Raw genomic sequence first — 20,167 nt, forward strand, 5'->3', positions numbered from 1 at the left:
AAGTGAAAAATATTGAATTTTTTTTCAAAATGGTCGCTCTATTTTTGTTTATAGCGCAAAAAAATAAAACCGCATAAAAGATCATATGCAAACCAAAAGAAAGCTCTATTTGTGGGGAAAAAAAAACAAGGATGTCAATTCTGTTTGGGAGCCACGTCGCACGACCGCGCAATCGTCAGCTAAAGCGACGCAGTGCCGAATCGCAAAAAGTGGCCCGGTCATTGGGCAGCCAAATCCTCCGGGGCCGAAGTGGTTAAGGAGACTGATGCTGCCATCTTGGATGTGATGTCGGCCGCTCCAGCAGACGTTCTAGCAGTGACGCTCTATATGCTCCCCTTCACTCCTTCCCTGCAGCTACATAAAAGAAGATTACATAGGGAGATAAGGGGAGGGGCAGAGGAGCTGGGTCAGTACAGATACTCTCAGAAAGGAGAGGGCTATGCGGGAAGGGGGTGTGCTAGAGTCAAATTTTCTAGCAAGTTCAAAAGGCACATTGCAAGTGACTGCAATCACATGATTTTTCTTTTTATATGGAAAATGCTGCCAGTAAACAGTTAAAATACTTGATTTCTCTGTGCTTTTCCCTGCAGGTTGGTGACAGGGTCTCTTCAAACTAGGTCACCCCACCTGCACCATCCTCTATACTGAGAATGATGCTTTTCTAATGCACAAAACACCAAAGGAGTACTAGTGCCAAATCACAGTGCCTAAAACTCCAGACCGGGGGGGGGGGGGGGGGGGGTAAAACAGGTTGGGGTGCATTGAAGCTTTAGGTCCAGTTTAGGTCAGTCCATTCGTTTTCCTGTGTCCTGGGGAGATATTCAGCTATTTCTTGGTCCTACTCCCTTTCTCCCCGGATTCCTTTAGGCAGCAGAGCCCCTTGTAGTCTTCTGGACTCATAGCGTACGTAGAAAACGCGTTCAGGAAGTCCTCCAGCGGGCACAGGCCGGCCCTACAACCTTTTACCACCTGTTCCTGCAAACGAAGAGAAGGGTCACATTAACGGGTGGATTCCGCGGCATTTATAGAATACATTATCCACATCCCCCAAACACGATATACTTCATTTCAGCAGAGACCTTAAGCAGGGATAGGCAATTAGCGGACCTCCAGCTGTTGCAAAACTACAAGTCCCATCATGCTTCTGCATCTGGGTGTCAGGCTTGTGGCTGTCAGTCTTGCTATGCCTCATGGGACTTGTAGTTCTGCAACAGCTGGAGGTCCGCTAACTGCATATACCTGCCTTAGAGAATAAAATGGCGGTCGCTGCTATTTTTTATGTCACACGTTTTTTGCGCAGCAGATTTTTTTTTAATACACTTTAATAAATAAAGAGAGAGAGAGAGAGAGAGAGAGAGAGAGAGAGAGAGAGAGAGAGAGAGAGAGATAGAGATAGAGATAGAGAGAGAGAGAGAGAGAGAGAGAGAGAGAGAGAGAGAGAGAGAGAGAGATAGAGATAGAGATAGAGATAGAGATAGAGATAGAGATAGAGATAGAGATAGAGATAGAGATAGAGATAGAGATAGAGATAGAGATAGAGATAGAGATAGAGATAGAGAGAGAGAGAGAGAGAGAGATATGAGATTAGAGAGAATATATATATATATATATATATATATATATATACAGTGAGGAAAATAAGTATTTGAACACCCTGCTATTTTGCAAGTTCTCCCACTTGGAAATCATGGAGGGGTCTGAAATTGTTATCGTAGGTGCATGTCCACTGTGAGAGACATAATCAAAAAAAAAAAATCCAGAAATCACAATGTATGATTTTTTGTAACTATTTATTTGTATGATACAGCTGCAAATAAGTATTTGAACACCTGAGAAAATCAATGTTAATATTTGGTACAGTAGCCTTTGTTTGCAATTACAGAGGTCAAACGTTTCTTGTAGTTTTTCACCAGGTTTGCACACACTGGAGGAGGGATTTTGGCCCACTCGTCCACACAGATCTTCTCTAGATCAGTCAGGTTTCTGGGCTGTCGCTGAGAAACACGGAGTTTGAGCTCCCTCCAAAGATTCTCTATTGGGTTTAGGTCTGGAGACTGGCTAGGCCACGCCAGAACCTTGATATGCTTCTTACAGAGCCACTCCTTGGTTATCCTGGCTGTGTGCTTCGGGTCATTGTCATGTTGGAAGACCCAGCCTCGACCCATCTTCAAAGCTCTAACTGAGGGAAGGAGGTTGTTGCCCAAAATCTCGCAATACATGGCCCCGGTCATCCTCTCCTTAATACAGTGCAGTCGCCCTGTCCCATGTGCAGAAAAACACCCCCAAAGCATAATGCTACCACCCCCATGCTTCACAGTAGGGATGGTGTTCTTGGGATGGTACTCATCATTCTTCTTCCTCCAAACACGGTTAGTGGAATTATGACCAAAAAGTTCTATTTTGGTCTCATCTGACCACATGACTTTCTCCCATGACTCCTCTGGATCATCCAAATGGTCATTGGCAAACTTAAGACGGGCCTTGACATGTGCTGGTTTAAGCAGGGGAACCTTCCGTGACATGCATGATTTCAAACCATGACGTCTTAGTGTATTACCAACAGTAACCTTGGAAACGGTGGTCCCAGCTCTTTTCAGGTCATTGACCAGCTCCTCCCGTGTAGTCCTGGGCTGATTTCTCACCTTTCGTAGGATCATTGAGACCCCACAAGGTGAGATTTTGCATGGAGCCCCAGTCCGAGGAAGATTGACAGTCATGTTTAGCTTCTTCCATTTTCTAATGATTGCTCCAACAGTGGACCTTTTTTCACCAAGCTGCTTGGCAATTTCCCCGTAGCCCTTTCCAGCCTTGTGGAGGTGTACAATTTTGTCTCTAGTGTCTTTGGACAGCTCTTTGGTCTTGGCCATGTTAGTAGTTGGATTCTTACTGATTGTATGGGGTGGACAGGTGTCTTTATGCAGCTAATGACCTCAAACAGGTGCATCTAATTTAGGATAATAAATGGAGTGGAGGTGGACATTTTAAAGGCAGACTTAACAGGTCTTTGAGGGTCAGAATTCTAGCTGATAGACAGGTGTTCAAATACTTATTTGCAGCTGTATCATACAAATAAATAGTTAAAAAATCATAAATTGTGATTTCTGGAATTATTTTTTTGATTATGTCTCTCACAGTGGACATGCACCTACGATGACAATTTCAGACCCCTCCATGATTTCCAAGTGGGAGAACTTGCAAAATAGCAGGGTGTTCAAATACTTATTTTCCTCACTGTATATATATATATATATATATATATATATATATATATATATATATATATATATATATATATATATATATATATATATATATATATATATATATATATAATATCTCTATAATATATATATAATCTCTATCTATCTATCTCTCTATCCAACTATAGATATATAAAAAGGAATCCAATTTTTTTTATATTGTTTTTTTTAAAAGGGACAGTGTAAGAAATGTAATAAAAAAAAAAAAGTTTAAATCGCCCCATTCCTGCACAGTAGTGAGCGTATACGTAGGTCATGCCCACATATGTAAATGGTGTTCTCACCACACATGTGAGGTGTCGCCGAAAACATCTGAGCAATAGTTCTAGATAGTAGAATTATTATTATTTTTAAAGCGTCGCTCATGGAGATTTTTTACTAAGGCCCCTTTCACACATGCGGACTCCATGTCTGCTTTTTCATCCATCCGTTTGCGGATGAAAAAGGGACATACATTGGTCCCTATGAGATTGCGGGTGTTAGCGGATGAACATCCTCTGACACCCGATCTCGTCTGCCTCCGCAATGATCCGATTCTGCAGATGGAAGAAAACCCTATTTTTCCTTCTGTTTGCGGATCGGATGAACACGGACATACATCCGATCCCCCGCATAGGGGAGAGCGGAGAAAAGACAGGGCGGTCCCTGCACAGTGTGCGGAGACCGCTCTGTCATCCACCGGCTCAGCGGGGATCCACAGAGCGATCCCCGCTGAGCATACGGAGGCGGATCATTACTGATCTACCCCTTGTGAAAGGGACTTTACTGTCCAACATCAGTGCCTGACTTCACAAATGCTCTTCTGGAAGAATGGTCAGACATTCCCACAGACACACTCCTAAACCTTGTGGACGGCCTTCCCAGAAGAGTTGAAGCCGTTATAGCTGCAAAGGGCGGGCCAACTCAATATTGGACCCTACAGACTAAGACTGGGATGCCAGTAAAGATCAGGGGCCAGATTCAGAAAGATCAGCGGATCTTTCTGCTGGCGTAACGCAACTCATTTACGTTACGCCGCCGCAAGTTTTTCAGGCAAGTACTGTATTCACAAAGCACTTGCCTGTAAAGTTGCGGCGGCGTAGCGTAAACTACCCGGCGGAAATTAAATTCGGCGGGTAGGGGGCGTGTATCATTTAAATGATGCGCGTCCCCGCGTCGAACGAACTGCGCATGCGCCGGCCGCAAATGAATCCCTGTGCGCATGCTCCAAATTACGTCGGCAACTCGTCTTGCTTTTGACGTTTACGCAAATTACGTCCATCCGTATTCGCGAACGACTTAAGCAAACGACGTAAAAAAATCAAATTTAGTCGCGGGAACGACGACCATACTTAACATTGGCTGTGCCTCATAGACCCAGGGCTAACTATACGCCGGAATAAGCCGAACGCAAACGACGTAAAAAAAAAAAAACGCCGGGCGGTCGTTTTCGTCTCTGAATCGGCGCAACTCCTCATTTGCATATCCCTCGCGTATACAAACGGAAGCGCCACCTAGCGGACAGCGTGAGATTGCAGCCTAAGATCCGACGGTGTAAGTCACTTACACCTGTCGGATCTTAGGGAGATCTATGCAAAACCTGATTCTATGAATCAGGCGAATAGATCCGACCGACGGAACTCAGAGATACGACGGCGTATCAGGTGATACACCGTCGTATCTCTTTGTGAATCTGGCCCCAGGTGCGTGTAAAGGCAGGCGTCCCAATACTTTTGGCAATATTGTGTATTTGTAAGTGTATGCTACGAACATGTCTGTTTAACCTGCGTAGTTCAGATTTGTGGGGGGTCTTTTTCTGGCTCGGAGGATGGCAGAACATGTAGTGGGAGAGAGGAGTGGACTTCATTTGCTGTGAATGATCGGGGTGTCTGGCCATAATGCAGTCAGCAGAGGCCCGGCGGGTCGCTGGGAAGCGCCACTGACTTTATTTATAGGAGGAACAGTACAAGGAGTTCTAATAAGCCACAGGGAAGGGCAGACTGTTTAATTCAATGTAAAAATCAATAACGAGAGACGCAAAGAAGCGATGTTCTTGTGTTTAATCACTACCCTGATCTCCCAAGACTGACCGCGGGATTTCATACAATCCTGGAAACGCAAGGCGTGAAACTGCAATACTCATTATGGGATTTCATGTACACATGAGAAGGTGCGCTCGCCAAGTGCTGACAGATTAATCTGCCGGAAGCCACGGCGATAATCGCAGGAGGTTAATGGTTAGTAAAGACTTTGTGATTGCTCTGGAACCGTTAATTTATCCGGGCTGAGCGAGGCGCACAGATGTTCCTTAAAGCTCAACTCCGGCTTTCCCTTCAGTCTTGCTTACTCCGAGTTCCCCGCACACTGTGAGCTTCTCATCAGTGGCGGCTGGTGCTCAAATCTTTGGGGGGGTGAAACAATCTGAAAAAAACACCATCAATTGCAGCCACTGTGCCCATCAATTGCCACCACTGTGCCCAAACGCCGCCACTGTGCCCATCAAGCGCATATACTGTACCCATCAATTGCCACCACTGAGCCCATCAATTGCCACCACTGTGCCCATCAATTGCCACCACTGTGCCCATCAATTGCCACCACTGTGCCCATCAATTGCCACCACTGTGCCCATCAATTGCCACCACTGTGCCCATCAATTGCCACCACTGTGCCCATCAATTGCCACCACTGAGCCAGCAAATGCATATACTGTACTCATCAATTGCTGCCAGTGTGCCCATCAATTGCCAACACTGTGCCACCAAACGCATATACTGTGCCCATCAATTGCTGCCAGTGTGCCCATCAATTGCTGCCAGTGTGCCCATCAATTGCTGCCAGTGTGCCCATCAATTGCCACCACTGTGCCAGCAAACGCATATTCTGTACTCATCAATTGCCACCACTGTGCCCATCAATTGCCACCACTGTGCCCATTAATTGCCACCACTGTGCCCATCAATTGCCACCACTGTGCCCATCAATTGCCACCACTGTGCCCATCAATTGCCACCACTGTGCCCATCAATTGCCACCACTGTGCCCATCAATTGCCACCACTGAGCCCATCAATTGCCACCACTGTGCCCATCAATTGCCACCACTGAGCCAGCAAATGCATATACTGTACTCATCAATTGCTGCCAGTGTGCCCATCAATTGCTGCCAGTGTGCCCATCAATTGCCGCCACTGTGCCCATCAACTGCCACCACTGTGCCCATCAATTGCCACCACTGTGCCCATCAATTGCCACCACTGAGCCCATCAATTGCCACCACTGAGCCCATCAATTGCCACCACTGAGCCCATCAATTGCCACCACTGAGCCCATCAATTGCCACCACTGAGCCCATCAATTGCCACCACTGTGCCCATCAATTGCCACCACTGTGCCCATCAATTGCCACCACTGAGCCAGCAAATGCATATACTGTACTCATCAATTGCTGCCAGTGTGCCCATCAATTGCTGCCAGTGTGCCCATCAACTGCCACCACTGTGCCCATCAATTGCCACCACTGTGCCCATCAATTGCCACCACTGAGCCCATCAATTGCCACCACTGAGCCCATCAATTGCCACCACTGAGCCCATCAATTGCCACCACTGAGCCCATCAATTGCCACCACTGAGCCCCATCAATTGCCACCACTGAGCCCATCAATTGCCACCACTGAGCCCATCAATTGCCACCACTGAGCCCATCAATTGCCACCACTGAGCCCCATCAATTGCCACCACTGAGCCCCATCAATTGCCACCACTGAGCCCCATCAATTGCCACCACTGAGCCCCATCAATTGCCACCACTGAGCCCCATCAATTGCCACCACTGAGCCCATCAATTGCCACCACTGAGCCCATCAATTGCCACCACTGAGCCCATCAATTGCCACCACTGAGCCCATCAATTGCCACCACTGAGCCCATCAATTGCCACCACTGTGCCCATCAATTGCCACCACTGTGCCCATCAATTGCCACCACTGAGCCAGCAAATGCATATACTGTACTCATCAATTGCTGCCAGTGTGCCCATCAATTGCTGCCAGTGTGCCCATCAACTGCCACCACTGTGCCCATCAATTGCCACCACTGTGCCCATCAATTGCCACCACTGAGCCCATCAATTGCCACCACTGAGCCCATCAATTGCCACCACTGAGCCCATCAATTGCCACCACTGAGCCCATCAATTGCCACCACTGAGCCCATCAATTGCCACCACTGAGCCCATCAATTGCCACCACTGAGCCCCATCAATTGCCACCACTGAGCCCCATCAATTGCCACCACTGAGCCCCATCAATTGCCACCACTGAGCCCCATCAATTGCCACCACTGAGCCCATCAATTGCCACCACTGAGCCCATCAATTGCCACCACTGAGCCCATCAATTGCCACCACTGAGCCAGCAAATGCATATACTGTACTCATAAATTGCTGTCAGTGTGCCCATCAAACGCAGCCACTGTGCCTATCAATTGCCGCCACTGTGCCCATCAAACACATATACTGTATTCAATAGCTGCCAGAGTGCCCATCAATTGCCACCACTGCGCCAGCAAACGCATATACTGTACTCATCAACTGCCTGCCTGGCACTTACCTTGTCTCGTTGGGGCAGCAGGTCACGGAGATGTCCTCCACGCTCCTCAATGTCTTCTCCCGTCCTCTCTTCCCATCCTCTGCTATGATTGGACGCCCGATAGGCAGCGTCCAATCACAGCGCCTGTCGTTTCAGCTAATCAGGTGACAGACCCGAGCACCCGATTGGCTGAGAGGCTGTTCACCTTTTTGGATGCCTATTGGAGCCTTCGGCTCTAATCAGGTGCTTCCAAAAAAATACCCCGCCACAGTAATTCATGTGCCTGGCGTCCGAAAAAGGGTCGGGCACCTGAATAGGGGGTGGCAGCGGCGACCATAGATAGTTGGATTCATGCATTGCATGGATCTATCTATGGTGAACGAGAGGGGGCGGCGCCCGTGCTCCCCTTATGGACGCACCGCCACCGCCTCTCATAGTGTGCATTAGGAGCTGTAGCAAGTCAGAGGGAGCCTGCCTCATTTTCTGGCTGGAGGACATCCAGCATCATCTAGTCCATTTCATTGACTGGATTTTAGTTCTTTCATATTACATGCGAGAGCTACCTAGGGAAGTCTGCATGCAAATACAAACCAAGGAAAAGAAACATAAAAGGGCCCAACATGATTTATGGCGATACACAGTAATGTCAGTTTACATAGTATAGGTAGTGTCACTATAGTCAGGAGACTACATACACATCAAAAAGAAAAGAAAAGGGGGCGCATTGTCCCTACCAAGACCGTGGGGAACCAGAGGACCAAACGAGTGACACCGCATACAGTGTAAGGATAAATATAACTCCCCAATGGGAGGTAGTAGTTAAACGTGACATCTATCCGAAGGACACTGCATCAAATAGCAAAAGGATATAGCAACACACAACACAAGACAAGAAACCCTGACAATTGCGCGTGGCGAGTGCGACGTGGCTCCCAAACAAAATTGACGTCCTTTTTTCCCCACAAATAGAGCTTCCTTTTGGTGGCATTTGATCACCTCTGCGGTTTTTATTTTTTTTGCGCTATAAACAAAAATAGAGCGACAATTTTGAAAAAAAATTCAATATTTTTTACTTTTTGATAGAATATATATATATAAAAAAAAATTCCTCCTTAGTTTAGGCGTTTAGCGTTTACAAAATAGGGGATAGTTTTATTGCATTTTTATGTTTTTTTTTTTTTTACTACTAATGGCGGCCATCTGCGTTTTTTTTCGTGACTGCGACATTATGGCGGACACTTCGGACAATTTTGACACATTTTTGGGACCATTGTCATTTTCACAGCAAAACATGCTTTTAAAATGCATTGTTTATTGTGAAAATGACAGTTGCCGTTTGGGAGTTAACCACAAGGGGGCGCTGAAGGGGTTATGTGTGACCTAATATGTGTTTCTAACTGTAGGGGGTGTGTGGCTGTAGGTCTGACGTCATTGATTGTGGTTTCTCTATATCAGGGATCACACGATAGATGACGGCGCCACAGTGAAGAACGGGGAAGCTGTGTTTACACACGGCTCTCCCCGTTCTTAGGCTCCGGGGACTGATCGCGGGACTCCATTAGCGATCGGGTCACGATCACAGAGCTTCGGACCGGGTCGCGGGAGCGCGCCCGCGCCCCACGGCTAGGCACTTAAAGAGGACGTACCTGTACGTACATGTGCCCAGCCGTGCCATTCTGCCGACGTACATGTGCAGGAGGCGGTCCTTAAGCGGTTAATATGTATGCATGCAAATACAGCCTGATTAGCCCCGTTTAGGGATGCCCACTCCTCCAGACCGACACCCACCCATCAAGGCATTTTAACCGCTTGCTGACCAGTCGCCACAGTTTTACTGCAAAGGGTTGGCTCGGCTGTGCAAATTGCTCGTACCAATGAGCCCATCCCCCATCCAGTTAGAACACACAGTGAGGGAACACAGTTAACCCTTTGATTGCCCCTGATGTTAACAGGACATACATTTTGTTTGGGTACAACGTCTGTCAGTTAAAGTAATCATGAAAAAGAGAATCACACCTGTAGCTGCAATATTTAGGGGAGAGAAGAGAGTCCATAACCTACCTGCCCATTGTAGTTGAGTCGGGCAAACCACGCCTTGGACGATCGGTGCTGGTAGAGCTCCAGTGTCAGATCAGCAGCGTATGGAGGCCACTTCTGATCGAAGATCCCCAGAGCCATAAGGAGGGGAATTATAGTCACATCATGAGCAGCGTAAAGGAAAAGCTTCCTGCAAAGGGAAAAGGAGAGCCTTTAAAGAGCACCTGTCAGGAATGGCGCCAACCAATGGGATTTTATTAAAATGTTCCTTTTTCATTGCCCATCTTTATAGCATAAATGTAACTAACTTTTATATATCTGAACAGTAGCCTAGAGCTTTTTATTTAAAATGTATCCAAACCCAAGAAGACAAATGTAACATATTGCAGTTACCGATCTGTACATTAAGAGCCGGTTCACACACAGGCGACACGACTTTGGGGGCGACTCGGCAAGGCGATCTCAAGGCGTCTTGAGAGGCAACTTGCAAAATGACTTCAGTATTGAAGTCAATGCAAGTCGCACCGAATCGCCCCCCAAAGTCGTACAGGAACCTTTTTCTAAGTCGGAGTGACTTGCGTCGCTCCTATTAGAACGATTCCATTCACTACAATGGGACGCGACTTGTCAGGCGGCTGTGTCGCCCCAGTGTGAACCGGGTCTCGGGCCCAGATTCTCGTAGGAGTTACGCCGGCGTATCTCCAGAGACGCCGTCGTAACTCGTTAGAGGCGTCGTATCTATGCGCCTGATTCTTAGAATCAGTTACGCATAGATTTGTCTTAGATCCGACCGGCGTAAGTCTCTTACGCCGTTGTATCTAAGTTGCATATTTACGCTGGCCGCTAGGTGGCGCTTCCGTCGATTTACACGTCGAATATGGTAATGAGCTAGATACGCCGATTCTCAAACGTACGTGCGGCCGGCGCATTTTTTTACGTAGTTTGCAGGAGGCTTTTTTCGGCGTATAGTTACCCCTGCTCTATGAGGCGTACCAATGTTAGGTATGGACGTCGGAACAGCGTCAAATTGTTCACGTTTTACGTGGTTTGTGTAAGTGGTCCGTGAATGGGGCTGGACGTAAGTTACGTTCACGTCGACTAGGCATTGAGCGGGCGCAATTTAATTTTAATAGTGTATCTGAGATACGCTACGCCGGCCTAAAGATACGCGTTTTTTAGAGAATCTGGGCCTTAGTGGCTGCAATTATTTCATTTTTTCCCCCTTAAAGTGGATGTAAACCCAACACATTTTAAGTTAATCCAGCTCTGAGCAATCCACTTTTATTGTTCAGTGAAAATTAACAGACTTCCAGATAAAAATAAAAAGTCCTTTCCTCTCTCCTTGCTTTGTGTTACAGGTTATTTACATATCTAGCTTGGACATGTTTATCATATGTTATGTTTATCATAATATGAGGTGATCCACAGTTCATTGTATATTACCAGGATGTGTTATGTGGGGGAGGGGTGGATTTCTCACTTTTTATACTGTGGATCACCTCATATTATGATAAACATAACATAACATATGATAAACATGTCCGAGGTAGATATGTAAATAACCCGTCACTCAAAGCAAGGAGAGAGGAAAAGACTTTTTATTTAGACAGGGTTTTATCTGGAAGTCTGTTAATTTTCACTGAACAATAAAAGAGGATTGCTCAGAACTGGATTAACTCTGTGTGGCAAGACTGGGCACAGATGATAGGAAATCTTATACTCTACACTGTGACATAAAAAAATAAAAAATAAATCCACTTTAATGCTAACCTGGTGATCCTGCCAGTAACACACTTCATGTCCTAGGGTGACAACGCCCATCATATTATATGTATACAGGAGGATCATTGTCATTTTAGGACAGGAAGTGTGCTAGAATTTCCAAACACCTCCCCCTCTCTATAACATGAGGACAGGATGTTAGGAGCTCACCGGATTTCCGGATGGATCATCATGGAGGAGGAATGTGCATGTATTGGAGAGATGTACTGAGTGATAGTTATTTTGCAGAGATGTATACATGGGAGTAACAAATTAGAATCTGAGCTGAAAAAAAAGTAGCGACCATTTTGCCATCTATGTACACATCCTTTGCTAGGTGTATGACCATCAATGTTCAAAGGCTAAGGCAGCCAATCGCAAATCAGTAAGGATAAGTTAGGATCACTGCACTAGAAAAATAGGATTTTTGTACTCATCGTAAAATCCATTTCTCTGAGTTCATGGACGGACACAGCAGCCTTTGACCTTAGGGTTATATCCGCTTCCTTCAGGAGAGTTTAGGCAGAAACAAAGCACTTTAAGTGTTAACAACACTTTCTTCAGTGCAGCCCCTCCCAGGGGGCGTGGTTCCCCGGATATAACCCACACCCTGCTCTAGCAGCTTCCAGTTCGTAACAAGCAGTACAAACAAAAGGAGGGGTGGGTGCTGTGTCCGTCCATGAACTCAGAGAAATGGATTTTACGGTGAGTACAAAAATCCTATTTTCTCTTCCGTTCATGGATGGACACAGCAGCCATTGACCTTAGGGACGTCCCCCAAACAGTGTCAAAAAAATTCGAGGGGTGGAAAAACAACACAGCAAAAATGCAGGAACAAAATAATAAAAAGCGAGAAAATCGCAAGAAAAAAAATCTCCAGAGTACAGGCCTCTAGAGTGCCTGTCCTTAGGCAGAAAAAAACTGGAAGATGCTAGAGCAGGGTGTGGGTTATACCCGGGGAACCACGCCCCCTGGGAGGAGCTGCACTGAGGAAAGTGTTGTTAACACTTAAAGTGCTTTGTTTCTGCCTAAACTCTCCTGAAGGAAGCGGATATAACCCTAAGGTCAAAGACTGCTGTGTCCGTCCATGAACGGAAAAGAAAATGGTTTTCAAAAAGAACAACAACTTGCACCAGTTTTAGGTTCCATACAGACATTGCTGGTTAAATATCAATATGTACCTGGAAGGTGTAGCAGGCGGCGTATTCCTTGTTACTGCCAGCATGTTCCTCTGTAGGATGTACAGGAACGGCCCCACCATCAGCTTCAACACTTCCCTAGAATATAAAACAAATGGCATCATTTTCCACAACCAACAAATTTGGAGTTCAGTGGAAAAAAAAAAAAAAGGAGGCAAAATGTCAGGATGGAAAATTCCTTTAGTCTATACACTGTTATACCGTATTTATCGGCGTATACCGCGCACTTTTTTGCCCTGAAAATAAGGGCAAAATCGTGGGTGCACGATACACGCCGATACCCGCGCCAAGTTTGAATACTGCGCTGACATATACCGAGCGCAGTACACTCGTGTATAGTCGGGCAGTCTTGGCTCCTTCCGCGCTCACGTCCTGGACGTACAGGACGTGAGCGCGACAGTAGCCGAGCCTGCCCGAGAGTACTGCGCTCGGTATATGCCGGCGCAGTATTCAAACTCGGCACGGGAAAGCGGGAAACAAGCGAGGACGCCGCAGAAGAACGCCGGACCCGACGAAGAGGCCGCCGATGGACGCCGCGCGAGACACCAAAACTGTAAGTACAAAATCCTTTTTTCCACAGGAATTTCTGCCCAACTTTAGGGGTGCGCGCTATACGCGGGATCGTGCTATACCCCAATAAATACGGTAACTGTTGGGGGTTGTGCTTCTGTAAACCCACCCGCCCCGACATGCATTGGATCTACACCCACCCAGCTCTGGGGTCCTGGAAACATGCTGATGAGATTTGAAGGATAAGTTCACCTTACATAACATGTTACATACAGTGCATCCGGAAAGTATTCACAGCGCTTCACTTTTTCCACATTTTGTTATGTTACGGCCTTATTCCAAATTGGATTAAATTCATTATTTACCTTTAAAATTCGAAAAACAATACCCCATAATGACAACGTGAAAGAACTTTGTTTGAATTCTTTGCAAATTTATTAAAAATAAAAATATCCCATGTACATAAGTATTCACAGCCTTCGCCATGACACTGAATTGATCTCAGGTGCCTCCTGTTTCCACTGATCATCCTTGAGATGTTTTTACAACTTGATTGGAGTCCACCTGTGGTACATTCAGTTGATTGGACATGATTTGGAAAGGCACACACCTGTCTATATAAAGGTCCCACAGTTATCAGTGCATGTCAGAGCACAAACCAAGCCATGAAGTCCAAGGAATTGTCTGTAGACCTCCGAGACAAGATTGTATGGAGCCACAGATCTAGGGAAGGGAACAGAAACATTTCTGCAGCATTGAACGTCCCAATGAGCACAGTGGCCTCCATCATCTGTAAATGGAAGAAGTCTGGAAACACCAGGACTCTTCTTAGAGCGTCAGCCCAGCCAAAGTGAGCGATCGGAGGAGAAGGGTCTTAGAGTGATCATCGGGTTCTCGTTCACCTCCTGACTAACAGAGGAGAATCTTCCAGAAGAACCACCATCTCTGCAGCTCTCCACCAATCAGGCTTGTATGGGGGAGTGGCCAGACGGAAGCCACTCCTTAGAAAAAAAGCACATGACAGCCTGTCTGGAGTTTGCCAAATGGCACCTGAAGGACTCTCAGATCATGAGAAACGAAATGTTCTGGTCTGATGAAACACATATTGAACTCTCTGGCCTGAATGGCAAGTGTCATGTTTGGAGGAAACCAGGCACCGCTAATCACCTGGCCAATACCATCCCTACAGTGAAGCATGGTGGTGGCAGCATAATGCTGTGGGGATGTTTTTCAGCGGCAGGAACTGTGAGACTAGTCAGGATCGAGGGAAAGACAAATGCAGCAATGTACAGAGACATCCTTGATGAAGACCTGCTCCAGAGTGCTCTGGACCTCAGACTGGGGAGAAGGTTCATCTTCCAACAGGACGACGACCCTAAGCACACAGCCAAGATAACAAAGGAGTGGCTACAGGCCAACTCTGTGAATGTCCTCGAGTGGCCCAGCCAGAGACCAGACTTGAACATCTCTGGAAAGATCTGAAAATGGCTGTACGCCGACGCTTCCCATCCAATCTGATGGAGCTTGAGAGGTCCTGCAAAGATGAATGGGAGAACATCCCTCAAAAATAGGTGTGCCGAGCTTGTAGCATCATACTCAGAAAGACTTGAGACTGCAATGGGTGCCTACTTGCCCATACAGGATGTGCACAAGAGCAGCGGCTCTCAGCATTCTCCCTCCTCATTGGCTCAGGCACAACAGAGGGAGCCATTGGCTACCGCTTCTATCAAATCACAGCCAGTGAGGGGGGGATGTGGGGGCGAGGCCGAGCTGTGCTCTGTGTGTCAATGGACACAGAGCTGGACTCAGGAGCTAGCATGCACAAGCGGCTTGTTATAGGGGAACTTTCTGCTATAAAACATTGCCAATAAAAACAAAAAAAAAATACATATATATAAATTTCCTCATCAATTTAGGCCAATATGTATTCCGCTACATATTTTTGGTAAAAAAAATCCCAATAAAGTGCCACTTTTTGCGATTCGGCACTGTGTCGCTTTAGCTGACAATTGCGCGGTCGTGCGACGTGGCTCCCAAACAGAATTGACATCCTTGTTTTTTTTTTCCCACAAATAGGACTTTCTTTTGGTGGCATTTGATCTCCTCTGTGGTTTTAATTTTTTGCACTATAATCAAAAATAGAGCGACCAGTTTGAAAAAGATTCAATATTTTTCAGTTTTTGCTATAATAATAATAATAAATAATAATAAATAATAATATCCCCAAAAAAGATATTAAAAAAAAAACACATTTTTTCTTCAGTTTAGGCCGATACGTATTCTTGGTAAAAAAAAAAAAAAAAAAAAAAATCGCAATAAGCGTTTTATTGATTGGTTTGCGCAAAAGTTATAGCGTCTACAAACTATGGGATAGATTTTTGGAATTTGTATTTATTAGGGTTGTCTGGATACCACTTTTTTAGGACTGACTACAAGTACCGATACTTTTTTTCAAGTACTTTGTGTCCCCAAATGCAGCCATGTCCCCCCCATATATGCAGCCATACCCCCCCCCATATATGCAGCCATATCCCCCCCATATATGCAGCCATGTCCCCCCCATATATGCAGCCATGTCCCCCCCCCATATTTGCAGCCATGTCCCCCTTACCTACATGCAGCCATGTCCCCCTTACCTACATGCAGCCATGTCCCCCTTACCTACATGCAGCCATGTCCCCCTTACCTACATGCTGCCGCGCCGACGCTTGGTTAATACGGGCGGGGAACATTACAGCTTTCATTTGAATAGCTGTAGTGTTTCGCGCTGCGCTGCGTATAGACACTCCCCCTTGCTCGGGATTGGACAGTTCACCCGAGCAAGGCGGCGCGGCGGGAAACACTACAGCTATTCAAATGAAAGCTGTAATGTTCCCCGCCCGCATTAACCAAGCGGCGGCGGGGGGGCGAGTATTGGATGAGGCATCGGGGGCATTTGCGGGAGTACAAGTACACACCTATGCATTTACAGAAATGTTCCATAGGAAACCATGTTAAATGGACTGCAGTGCAAATCTGCAAAATGCATAGGTGTGAACCAGGCCTAATACAGTGATCAGTGCTTAAAAAAAAAAAAATTCACCGTCACTGTACTAATGACACTGGTAGGGAAGGGGTTATCAGGGGCAATCAAAGGGTTAATTGTAGAAAAAAAGAAAACTGCGCCAACTTATGTGTGTGTGTGTGTGTGTGTGTGTGTATATACACATTATATATATATATATATATATATATATATATATATATATATATATATATATATATATATATATATATATATATACATATATACATATATACATATATATATACATACATACATACATACACACATACACACACACACACACACATACATACATATATACATATATATATATATATACACACACACACACACACACACACACTCAGCAAACAAGGCAGGTATAAATATAACAAAATGAACAAAAGTCCAAATAGAGGTTGAATGATGGAGAAACGCCTCAGATATTGGAGATCAGGACGGACAACACCCAGGTGCACTTGACATCCGTGGAAACCACCACCACATGGAGAGCAGCTTACCAGATTGCAGCTAAACAACAGCAGTGTATAATGATCCAACAGCAAGATGAAACCAGGGTGAACGGAACCACAGTGGGATTATCCTCAGAGTATGGAGACTCAGATGCGTGTCAGACGACCAATCCGTGGGTCATACCATAATAAAAGGAAACCGGACCATAGCGTGATAACGTTTAAAAATCAGGTTTAATAAAGATACAATCACTCTCACAGACATCCATGAACTGTAGGCATGTACAAACAAATGCCGGCCGGCACAATAGGAGCCCTTCCTCCTTGCGTTAAACGTGGTGACGTCACTGCACGCCGTATCAGACGCGTTTCGTCGTAAGTCTGACGTTTTCAATGGGGATCACATCCCCATTGAAAACGTCAGACTTATGACGAAACGTGTCTGGGACGGCGTGCAGTGACATCACTGTGTCCTGGGAGTGCAGATACATGTACAGGCACGCAATTCCGCCCAGAGCAGCTGCCCTGCCGCAGTAAATGTACGTGGGGGGTGGTCCACATCCGGTTTAACCCCTTAACGCCCGCCGCACGACTATTTACGTCCGCAGAATGGCACGGACAGGCAGAAGGACATATATATATATATATATATACGTCCTTGCCTTCTAGCGGGTGGGGGGTCCGATTGGGACCCCCTCCGCTGCGGGCGGATTCCCTCGGGGGAGCGATCCGGTACGACGGCGCGGCTATTCGTTTATAGCCGATCCGTCGCGATCGCTCCCCAGGGCTGAAGCACGGGGAGAGCCGTATGTAAACACGGCTTCCCCGTGCTTCACTGTGGAGGCGTATCGATCGAGTCATCCCTTTTATAGGGAGACTCGATCGATGACGTCAGTCCTACAGCCACACCCCCCTACAGTTGTAAACACACACTAGGTGAACCCTAACTCCTACAGCGCCCCCTGTGGTTAACTCCCAAACTGCAACTGTCATTTTCACAATAAACAATGCAATTTAAATGCATTTTTTTCTGTGAAAATTACAATGGTCCCAAAAATTTGTCAAAATTGTCCGAAGTGTCCGCCATAATGTCACAGTCACGAAAAAAATCGCTGATCGCCGCCAATAGTAGTAAAAAAAAAAAAAAAAATTTATAAAAATGCAATAAAACTATCCCCTATTTTGTAAACGCTATACATTTTGCGCAAACCAATCGATAAACGCTTATTGCGATTTTTTTTTACCAAAAATAGGTAGAAGAATACGTATCGGCCTAAACTGAGAGAAAAAAAATTATATATATATTTTTGGGTGATATTTATTATAGCAAAAAGTAAAAAATATTGCATTTTTTTCAAAATTGTCGCTCTATTTTTGTTTATAGCGCAAAAAATAAAAACCGCAGAGGTGATCAAATACCACCAAAAGAAAGCTCTATTTGTGGGGAAGAAAGGACGCCAATTTTGTTTGGGAGCCACGTCGCACAACCGCGCAATTGTCTGTTAAAGCGACGCAGTGCCGAATCGCAAAACCTGGCCTGGGCATTTAGCTGCAAAATGGTCCGGGGCTTAAGTGGTTAAAAAAAAATAAAAGTAAAAAAGACATAGGGGTTGATTTAATAAAAGGCAAAACCATTTCTAAATTTCCCTTCCACTTCGCAATTATGTGCCACTTTGTGTTGGTCTATCACATAAAATCCCAATAAAATACATTTATGTTTTTGGTTGTAACACGACAAAATGTGGAAAATGTCAAGGGGTATGAATACTTTTTCAAGGCGCTGTTACTCTGCACAACAAACTCACACGACCTAATCATTTATCTGCATTACCAAAGCAACAATTCCCCCAACATCTATGAACAAAGTTGATCTCACCTGTTATTAGGCCCCACCATATAGGAGACAATGTTGAGGGCTCTTTGCTCCGTTTTCTGCAGATGGCTTTTATATTTCACAGAGAAGGGAAATCCATGCACCTAAAGAGAGAAAACAGTTAAAAAAATGATTGCACAATAAATGTACCCGAGTTCCACACTGGAGGAGGACTGTATCCATTCTACATACACTATAAAGTCACACACACACACACACACACACACAAAGGGCCAGATTCTCGTAGGAGCGCGTATCTTTGTGCGGGCGTAACGTATCCGATTTACGTTACGCCTCCGCAACTTAGACGGGCAAGTGCTGTATTCTCAAAGCACTTGCTCCGTAAGTTGCGGCGGCGTAGCGTAAATTGGCTGCTGGCAGCCCGCCTAATTCAAATTTGGATCAGAGGGGCGTGTTTTATGTAAATGTACTGTGACCCGACGTGATTGACGTTTTTCCTGAACGGCGCATGCGCCGTCCGTGGAATTTCCCAGTGTGCATTGCTTCAAAGTACGCCGCAAGGACGTATTGGTTTCGACGTGAACGTAAATAACGTCCAGCCCCATTCACGGACGACTTACGCAAACGACGTAACTTTTTCAAATTTCGACGCGGGAACGACGGCCATACTTAACATCGGTATGCCGCACTTACGCCACCATATAGCAGGGGTAACTATACGCCGGGAAAAGCCCAACGTAAACGGCGTAACTTTACTGCGTCGGCCGGCGTATGTTCGGTAATTCGCGTATCTAGCTAATTTGCACACTCGACGTGGAATTAGACGGAAGCGCCACCTAGCGGCCAGCGTAAATATGCAGTTACGATACGACGGTGTAACACAGTTACGCTAGTCGGATCTACGGGAAATCTATGCGCAACTGATTCTAAGAATCAGGCGCATAGATACGACCGCGCAACATAGAGATACGACGGCGTATCTGGAGATACGCAGTCGTATCTGGAGATACGCCGTCGTATCTCGTTTAAGAATCTGGCCCATAGACTTGAAATGGAAACTCTGAGCGCCACCTCCTGGGCTTGTTATGTTATGTGCATGTTATGTTTTAGATGGGCGGTCTGAGGGTGGTAGAAACATGTATCCGATTACCACTGGTCAGTGTCTCGGCATTCTGTCCGTCTCGCCAATAGGACTTCTGGGTTGCGTTCTGGTACATCTGACTCAGTATTTAGCAGAATTGGTGAGCACACAGTAATTCTTTATCTACTGATATAAATATGTAATGTACTATGTAATATTATATGTTGTATATTAATGGCGTATTCTTATGTCATACACAGACCACACTATTCAAAAGAAAAGTTGCAAGGCCCTGACGAAGCACATCTGTGCGAAACTTGTTGGCTACCTGCACACTGTCATACAACTATTGTGGTCCATAACAACCGTTGGAATCTGTTTTTAACAATTATTACAT

General features: G+C 45.7%; 1 protein-coding gene across 1 annotated transcript in view; it reads right to left on the reverse strand.

Moving 5' to 3' along the window:
- Nucleotides 1-504: 504 nt before the first annotated feature.
- The window catches only part of ACP6 (acid phosphatase 6, lysophosphatidic), a 54,957-nt gene continuing 35,294 nt past the window's right edge, over nt 505-20,167 (reverse strand). Inside the window, exons 8-11 of the mRNA XM_040339050.1 lie at nt 18,732-18,832; nt 12,809-12,904; nt 9,891-10,056; nt 505-975 (exon numbers count right to left, since the gene is read on the reverse strand). Of these exons, the coding sequence (XP_040194984.1) occupies nt 826-975; nt 9,891-10,056; nt 12,809-12,904; nt 18,732-18,832 (513 nt within the window). The 3' untranslated portion in view covers nt 505-825. The remainder of the gene's footprint in view (nt 976-9,890; nt 10,057-12,808; nt 12,905-18,731; nt 18,833-20,167) is intronic.

The sequence above is a fragment of the Rana temporaria genome, chromosome 2 (genome assembly GCF_905171775.1).
Source record: "Rana temporaria chromosome 2, aRanTem1.1, whole genome shotgun sequence".
Taxonomy (NCBI): domain Eukaryota; kingdom Metazoa; phylum Chordata; class Amphibia; order Anura; family Ranidae; genus Rana; species Rana temporaria.